The 9,418-nt window shown below is 43.7% G+C and overlaps 1 protein-coding gene across 1 annotated transcript; it reads right to left on the bottom strand.

Annotated features, from left to right (window-relative positions):
• Positions 1-612: 612 nt before the first annotated feature.
• On the bottom strand, positions 613-9,187 carry DDX5 (DEAD-box helicase 5). The gene is made up of 12 exons (XM_063456149.1): positions 8,980-9,187; positions 6,638-6,800; positions 5,339-5,435; positions 5,109-5,242; positions 4,953-5,018; positions 4,511-4,652; positions 4,091-4,424; positions 3,894-4,004; positions 3,302-3,363; positions 3,153-3,212; positions 1,762-1,980; positions 613-1,314 (listed from the first exon to the last, which is right to left on the bottom strand). Exons 1-12 carry the CDS (start codon positions 9,018-9,020, stop codon positions 932-934), a joined length of 1,812 nt encoding a protein of 603 aa, XP_063312219.1. The 5' UTR covers positions 9,021-9,187; the 3' UTR covers positions 613-931.
• Between the last annotated feature and the right edge of the window lie 231 nt (positions 9,188-9,418).

Below are 9,418 nucleotides of genomic sequence, written 5' to 3'. Positions count from 1 at the left end.
CAGGCGTTTGATGCCTGGCCAGTGGGAAGTTATTCAGAGAACCACTGTTAGTCTAGTTTGGGGCATCAAGTAAAGCCTTCAGCCTAAAAATGTTGCAGTTTGGAAGTAGAACATCTACAACCTAGTGCAGGCATAGGCAACCTTTGGCACTCCAGTTATTTTGAGTACACCCCCCCCCCTCCCCCATGATGCATTTTCAGCATTATGGGTGATGTAGTCCACAACATCTGGAATTCCAAAGTGTGCCCACCCCTCAGATGTTAAGATAAAAACCATGGTGGCTCCATTTTTCTCAAGTGCAGCAGCCACATTCAGAGTTCAATGAATCCACACCAAAGGTTAACATTTCTCCATCTGGCACCAGGTTGGTTGCAGAATGTCCAGACATCCCATTTTGATGGGTGCTATGCAAACAGAAATCTAGTTAAATATGAAGGGCCATGATTTACAACCCCTGATCTAGCAATTGGAAACTGCTCTGAGTACTGTGCATTGCCCACCACAACTCCAACCCAGAACCATTCTGGTCCCATGGAGACTTCATGCAAGGGAAGCCATTAGGATCCTATCATTTGATTATCCTTTAAACCCATCTCAGAAACGACACAAACATTGAGTTAAATGATCTTTATTGAAGGCCATGCACTGCCTCCATTACAGTACTTCAAAATCACTGTACATTTACATGTGAACACTGGCTTTCCTAGTACAAAAAAATAACTAAAATTGCTTCAGGAATGTAGAGAAACAGTTAACTTAAATAGTGAAAAAGTGCAACACAGTCACTGCTGCTTGGCAGATATTTCTGCATTACTGTAGAGACTTTTTCTTAAATAACTACTCTGGTCTGAAACACAATATAAAGAGCAAGTATGGAAAATAAAATACAAAAACAAAAAAGAAACAAAAAAAGAAACAGTGCGTTTACAGCTTACTGGGGGTATGCTGTAGTCATTGGGTAACCCAACATTGGGGCGGCAGCAGCTGCTGGGGCTGCGGTAGGATACGTGTATGGTTGCTGGTTCATTCCATTTGGCATGGCGGGTGCATACGGCTGACTGCCATTGAAGTTTTGAAAGGTGCCTGTCTGAGCTCCGCCACGGAAGCCTTGTAGAGAATTTCCATTAAAGCCATTTGAATAGGCGTTACCATTGCCATAAGACTGTCCTCCGAACCCATTTTGTGACTTGTTTCCAAAGTCTCTTTTGCCCCCAAACCCACGGTCGTAGTTTTCCCTATCCCAACCACCCCGCTTGCCTGAAGAGTATCTGTCACGTCGGTCGTTCATTCCTCCTCGTCCTCCTCTGAAACGACCTGCAGACATAAGCGCAAGGTTTACATGTGTTTAGAATCATACAAATCTAACCTAGTCCAAGCTTAAGAGTTAAAGACATCAGGCATTACCCAGTGCTATAGTTTAACCAGAGGGGAAGTGCAGGTGTTTTAGTTAACAGTACCCTATTGGATGGGGATCAGCATGATGAAAATTGGTCAAGGTTTATTCTGAAATAGCATTGTATGCGGTTCATTCAGGGAATAAAGTGCAAAATACCCTCACTGTTTTAGATACTGCACAGAAGAGCTGATTTTGTAAAATACAAGCCCAGTGTGACTAAGCCAAGTTTAGGGATATTACAGAGCAGTGTCAAGTCAGTACTTCAGCAATTGCAAAATATGGCATAAAAAAAACTGATTTAGAGGAAGTGCTAGACCATCCATTACAGAGACAGGAAGAATATATACATTAGAACGGTCACTTACCTCTGTCTTCCACAAGCTGCAGGAGCTTTGGGTTGATTGCCTGGTTGGCCTCACGGAGCACAGAGATCAGATCATTCACTTGCTTTAGATTATTGTGCGTAAAAAAGGTATAGGCAGTGCCTGTTTTGCTACTACGGGCTGTCCTTCCAATTCGATGGATATAGTCTTCTGATGAATTTGGGTAGTCATAATTGATGACAAATTTCACATCTTCCACATCTGTAAAGTGTGGCAGTGTGGCAAGAGGGAAAGCAAAATCGGGTTTTGCACACCACAGCCAGACCAAAGAGATTAGTTAGACAACTGGCATTTTAACGAGGAAACAGGGCTGAAAAGAATAAGTGTTAAGAACCCCAAGACTAGGAGAAGGTGGGAACATACATCTCTGCCCAAAATACACAAAGCTTACCAGGATCATGTTATTCCCACTGAGACAGATCCCATACTAATAGTCAAGTGACATCTGATTGCTTCTCCGCAGTACGGCCACTAAACCTCACGGCAGCTTCCATGTGTTCCTACTGAGGACCTTCAAGAAAATTGGATGTGGTCCCCCTCACACATTCATAAGCTCAAAACTGGCCACCCACTGCTTTGTCTTGCCCAGACCTTACAACTGCAGCTGCAAGAAACACATCTTGATGTCCCTCCCTGCCACCCAAAGCCAAGAACTAGAGATTTGAAGTTATTTAATGCATTGTGTGTTGTCTAGGCAAGCGCTTCCAAGAAGCCAGCGTTCACTTGAGAATTTGGCCCCTCTCTGGCAGGTCTCGACATGACGACTACGGTACAGGTGAGGGAGGATCGTGAAAGTTTGCAGAGGCGAGGAGCGCTGCTTCCCCCTTTCTATACACTCATGTGCCAGTACTCACCAATTTGTCTACAAAAGGCTCAGAACCAAAAGGAACAAAAAAGCTGCTCTCCCGGTTTGTCAAGAACCAAAACTATTGGCAGTATGTCTCCAACATGACAGCCCTCACTGAAACTCTCAAACCCTGCGTCGCAGAGCCGGGTGCTTTACGAGTAACAGCAATTCATAATGACAAGCATGCAAAGTTGGAACCGGGAATCACGTGGCATGAGGGATCAGTTTACGGGATTGCAGTTTTTTGATGGGGTTTAAGAGTCTCGGCCTTTTGAAGATTACTGGCACACAATACTCAGCTTTCCACCTCTCTACTCGACTGGAAGCAGCCAGCCGGTTTCCACTAGTCCTCCATCCCCCTCGAATCCTCCGAATGTCATGCCTAGGCCTTGCCACAAAGACCGCACCTTTGTGAAAAACAAAACTCAAGAGAATTGCAAAGGTTAAAGAAAGCAAATAACTTTCTTTAAAAAAATTATATATAGAGAAATTTAGGCAAAGTGTAGCCGTTGCATTTCATACTAACCTAGACCTCTAGAGGCAACGTCTGTAGCGATCAAGATGGGAGATTTACCATGTTTAAACTCTGCAAAATAAAAATAAAAAAAAGTCATTAGACGTTATGCACTCTACAAAGGATACAAGAGCTGTACTAGAATTAAATTCAACACATACCATTTAAAACCCAATCACGTTCTTGCTGACTTTTGTCGCCATGAATGCCCATTGCAGGCCACCTAAAAAACAACACAAATGGCAGTGTTTAGATTTTTCTTCTATAAATACTCCATGAAAGTAATATGCACAGCGCATATTTGCTTCAACTAGGACACTATCCCAAGGCTTCAAAGATGGAGAATGAAAGGGAGCCTCGTTTTGTTTACCTACGGAGAACACAGCCATAACTGCCTTTAAAAAGAAAGTGTAGAGAAATATATAGACAAGAGATTTAAAAATAAAAATCTGTTATTGGCAAAAGGTAGCCATATCAGCAAGCCTTTACATGTGTTTAAAAGAGTTAATCTGCACTAAAGTTACTGTAGCCTTTACCAAGACAGTGAAGGAGTGAGATTATACAGTACACCAGCTTTCAGAGTACATTTACCATGCAGATTAAAGCAATATGATTTGGCCAATGTTGTACACAAACCAGGCATGAACCAAGTCAGATGCAGATTTAGCCCATATTATATCAAAGGCAGCATTAACGCAAGTCCACATGACCAAAACTAGGCCATTTAATCAGGACAGCCACACTTGCACTTACCCGTCCCTCCTTAACTTGCGTGTGAGTTCATCACAACGTCGCTTTGTCTCTACAAAGACAATGGTCTTATTTTCCTTTTCACTCATAATTTCTTCCATCAGTCTGACAAGCCTAAAAAGACAAGATGCATTATAATTTACAGAACAGGTGGCTTTAATGCAGATATTATCTCCCCCCCTGCTTCAGTTAGTGCTTACTTGTCATCCTTTTCCCCGTCGTTACACACATCCACAATCTGAAGGATGTTGTGGTTTGCACTTAGTTCCAGTGCACCAATGTTAATGTGGACATAATCCTTTAAGAAGTCTTCAGCAAGCTGCCTTACTTCCTTGGGCCAGGTAGCACTCCACATCAGTGTTTGCCTATCAGGCCGGATCTGTTCCACAATCTTTCTTATTTGAGGTTCAAAACCCATATCGAGCATTCTGTCAGCTTCATCGAGTACCAGGTATGTGCATCTGTTAAGATTAGTTTTTCCAGCTTCCAAGAAGTCAATTAACCTGCCTGGTGTTGCGATGCAGATTTCAACTCCTGCAGAAAAAATAAAAAATAAAGTTAGGCTTCATCTCCAGATTAGCACAATAGGTGACTGCTCAGATATTGATCAGATTTCATACCTCTTTCCAAGTCACGGATCTGTGGTCCTTTAGGAGCACCCCCATAAATACAGGTGGACTTCAAGCGACAAGCTCTTCCATACTCTGCTGCCACCTGCTGTACTTGCTGAGCCAGTTCTCTAGTAGGCGCCAGCACCAAGAGCTACAAGGAAAGTGAAAATTAGAGCCACATCGTCTCATCGGTGCATACAACATTTAAACAATATTTCATCTTTTACTGGTCGTTATGTAAATGCCCACTAACAGCCTCAGTTTTTAGGTACTATTTGCATTTCATAAGAGGACCTTCACATTCAAAGTGGTACTAAATTAACTTCAAATATAAGATGAAAAAAGGTTGCGCTATAAACAAAGCCATGAAGGGACGCAGGCATTTTGTGCCATTCTGCTGTAGTTATTAACATTACATGTATAGGAAAACCTGCAGCTCAGCAATACTTACAATTGGTCCGTCACCACGCTGCAAGAACGGCTGGTGGTTTATATGAACAATTCCAGGGAGAAGGTACTGCGCAAAAAAAAAAAAACACAATTTAACAAAGATTTTCTTTGCAGGGATGACAATTAAAAAAAAAAAATAAATAGTCTAATTACTTACAGAAAGTGTTTTTCCAGAACCAGTCATGGCTACACCAACCATATCTAACCCACTCAGAGCTACTGGCCAGCCCTGACTTTGGATGGGAGTAGGTTCAGTGAAGTTCTGACGTTTGACGGTCTCCATGACATTTGCTGCAAGAAATAAAAGGTCAGGGTTGAAGAAAGATGCACAGGACACATTATGCCACCATAATGGAATTCAACTAGCCATCAGAGGCCAATAGTTACCTGGGAAGTTTGCTTCGTGGAAGTGAAGGACTGGTTTGGGGCAGTTAAATCCTCTTACAGTGATCTCCTTGCTTCTTCTGAACTGTTCTGTTTCTGGCTGCAAAAGAAAATTATAAACATTTAGGGCTTTATGATACAGGGAAACCTGAAGGGCACAATTGTGCTGCAAGTCATTTAAAGGGACACATGTCACAGAACCACCACAGGTTAGTGCAGTGGTTTTGGTGTCTAGCCTGTCCCTGTTTGCGAGCAATGCAAATACTGCCTTTTCAGAGAAAGGACAGTGTCAGTGACTGCCACTAGAGTAGTTACAAGGCAGTAATGCAGACAACCACTAGAGGTACTTCCTATCTCTGTGCTGCATTTGTAATACACAATAGCCTCCCGATGTGAAAGGTTTGGCTGTGATAACCATGTTTAATGATATCAGCCATGAAAGCCGAGCCTGCTGCAGCTATAAACAGGCACAGCAATGGAAAATAGTAACTTCAAAAGCCTTCTCTCCACAAAGGAAGCAGGAGAGACAATCATTAATCCAGCACTATAGCATTCCTGTAAAGGACCACGTTGAGTCAAACACAAATGTATTTAAAGTTATTAAACACCAATACTCCCTCAGAAATGTCCCACTAAGTGGACTCCTGTTAAACTGCAATAGGGAAATGTTTCTAGCCCACCAATTCTCAGAAAAGCCATTAGAACTCTGCATCAACCATGGTGATGTCACCACTACATAATGAATTCAATTTTTCCTGTGGAAATATTTAGACTTCTACGCAAACATTAATGCAACCTGACTCAGCAACACATGGTTACTGAAAGAATAGCAGGCTATTTTCTGTTTGAGCCTGGAGCCAACTATACATGTGCTTTTAATAATTTTAGAGACAATTAAGGTAGAATTCCTTAAAGCTACGTTTGTATTATAAATTAGCTCAATCTCTTTGTTTAAATTTAGATTTATAAAATATTTTACCAGGAAATCTACATTGAGATTTCTCTCATTCAAGTATGTCCTGTGTCCACAAGACAAATTATGTAGTTAGTCTAAAGTTCGTACATTAAAAAGCCACCAAGCATGACAATGCAGGAGTATTGTTTCACTTTTATTATTGATGGTAAAATTTAAAGGGACAGGCAAAGAATAAACCTACAAAACATGTCAAATCTTGCATATAACTTTGCATAGTCCTTTGTTAAAACAGGATGGCTTCTGTATCCCATTCCCTATGATAAAATTAGAATATTCTGAAACTTTCAATTAGAAGCATGACAATCTAAAGATTTACAGTTACTCACCGGTGAACGTTTGACGGCATCTGGATGTTCCTGGTAGAAGTTCTTTTCAAATTTAGGTAATTCGTCCAAATTCCATTTCTTTTTCATCAGCCTCTCACCAGGGTTTCCGAATTTTCCTGAGGAACCACCTCTGCTCCCACCAAAACGAGGGCCACCTCCATAACTGAAAATGAATTGCGTGTTTATTATGGGACCAACTTAATTATAAAAAATAAAAAGTTATAACTAAACACATCCTGTATCAAGCTACATTTTTCAATCCCCACTAGAAACTGATAAAGTAACCCAACCAGGAAGAAATTCCTTTGTGAGAATACCACGCATGGACTCCAGGCTTTATTTGCAGCTTCAGTTAATTTGTTTTAAGGCAGGGCTAGTAGCCTCGTACTTAAAAATGTAAGCTTGACACAGATTGTGAGAAATCTTCCAATTTCCTGTGATACGCAACAAGTCCAAGTCGTAACAACCAAGATGAGCCAAATGAGATATCTTTAGTGTGAGCCTTTAACTCGTATTAAATGAATGCATCAGATAATACCTGCGACACAGGAAGTTAAACCTTAGACCGATTATGCAAGAGCACATGGAAGTTCTACCCATCAGTGAGTCACTTCCAGACTACGCAATACAATACTCGATGACCGCATTCCTGGATTATGCACCAATCTGAATGGTTTCCAAGACAAACAAGGAAGCCAGAATGCCAGAGGCAAGAACAGTGTTTCATTAATTAGCAATAGCCTCTGCCAGGCACAAGGAAGGGAAAAAAAAAAAACCACAACAGTTAAATGGAATAAAACAACCAGCCACAGCTTTAGCCCCTTTACAGCCATTCAAGCCAGCGATAATGAAATTATAAAGCAGTTTATAAAAGCCTACATTTTAAACCAGGCCAGAACCTTCAGTACTCCCTATTTACAAACAGAAGGCGAATCAACGATTCCACTAGGCAGAGGTAAATGGGATGGCACCACCATATATGTGCCCAGAACAGCACACAGGTAGATCTGTATATTAAGATAAGGATCCATATACTGCCATGGACCCAGTGTTTATGGAGCGCCACCTCTAGTCTTCCCATAAATGCCTTGGCAAAATCTACAGAAAAATGCTGTTCCAGACAATTTTACAGAGTATTACTGTACCAGATGGATCGGACCTCTGGTTAATACTGTATGATCCAGTAACTTCCAAATCAGGTACACCCTAAATATAAGCCATATCACTCCCCTAGACATTTTATACACCCCAGGAGAGATTTACCAATGCTGCTTTATACAGGACTTTACATACACCGTCCACGATGTATACACCTGAACAGAGATCAGTGTATGTAAAGTCCTGTATATAGCTAGTACTGGTAAATCTCTCCTTGGCTACACATGGTGGACGGTGTATGTAAGGTCCTGGTCTATATATGGGCGACGAGTACACACACCGTCCACGATGTATAAAGTCCTGTATCCAACTAGACTGGGACAGCTTTCCCATAAACCCTCCATGATCTGACTCCATCCAAGAAATTCACTATAACTGAGATTACTGTATTACAGTGAGCAGCTCCCCATACAGCCTACATGGGCCAGGTAACCATCAGCACTGCAGATGTCATGAATTAAACATCATCTGAAGCTTTGCCAGAGCATTATGGGAGATGTAGTCCACCACATCTGGACTGCAGATCACCCTCCCCCCAACAAAGGCCACCACACAAGCCCAACACTGAGCCTGCCAGCAGCTAAGCCAAGAATGAGCAGACAATAAATCAGAACTACAAATCCCATAACGGTTTGGAACCTTCGAGAACCGGCAGATCATCATGGGAGGTGTAGTTCTGCGGCGTAGGCCGAGGACACGTGTCCTGGGAGACAATCCTCACACAAAAAAGAAGCCGAGGCTCCTCCCACCGGGCGTGTCCTGCGCGCAGCTCCCGCCCGGCGGCCATTTTGTGCTCAGACAAAGAAGCCGGCATTTTGTCTAGTCAGCCGCATGGCGGAAACCGCATTACCGAGCCGCGCTCGGCCCCGCGGTGGGAAACCTCGGGGGGGAGGGGGACACGGCGGGGACCGAGCTCACCGAGCCGGCCTCAGTATAGCGAGCGGTACCCGGAATAACGGGAATTACCCCGCTAATAAAAACACTATAACCGCCACACACCGACCGAATACACTGCCGAAACCCCACAACGGGGACCGAACAGCTCACTGACCGGCACCGCCAACCGGTCTAACCCCGACCGAACCGGCACCGAATATCGGTGTAACCCAGAAATCGCCAATAAATATAATCCCTGTCAGAAACCTCCCATAAACCCGATTAATAACCCCCGGGCGGGGACTCACCCTCTGTCGCGGCCGCGGTCTCGGTCGTTGTATCCGGGCATGTTGGGGAAAATGATGAGGCCGGAGCGGGGTCCTGCGGACGGATACGGAGCTGGGTTACTTGGTGAGAGAGTGGGTGGGTGTTTGCTGGTCCCGGTGTGAGAGGATCTCAGGGGGAAGATGGGGACTCCGTGTCTGATGTTACCAGGGAAAGGGGAGCAGCTTAATGCCCGGCTGCCGGTTATATACTGGTCAGAGCCGGCAACCACGCCCCCTGCGTCACCGACGTCACCAGTATCACTCCGCTATTGGGGGGGCGGGGGCTGCGGCCGCCATCTTGAATGAGGGCAAGCTTATCCGGCCAACCAGGGCGCAGCGTTCGCGTGACTGGCAAAGCGGTGGCCAACTGGTGATGTGTTAGCCACGCCCACCGCCTGCACTGAGAGACCTCAGTTATAGA

This window comes from Pelobates fuscus, chromosome 5, assembly GCF_036172605.1.
Source record: "Pelobates fuscus isolate aPelFus1 chromosome 5, aPelFus1.pri, whole genome shotgun sequence".
Lineage (NCBI taxonomy): Eukaryota > Metazoa > Chordata > Amphibia > Anura > Pelobatidae > Pelobates > Pelobates fuscus.
Note: the sequence above shows the minus strand (reverse complement) of the source record. Positions and strands in the feature narration are given on the sequence as shown.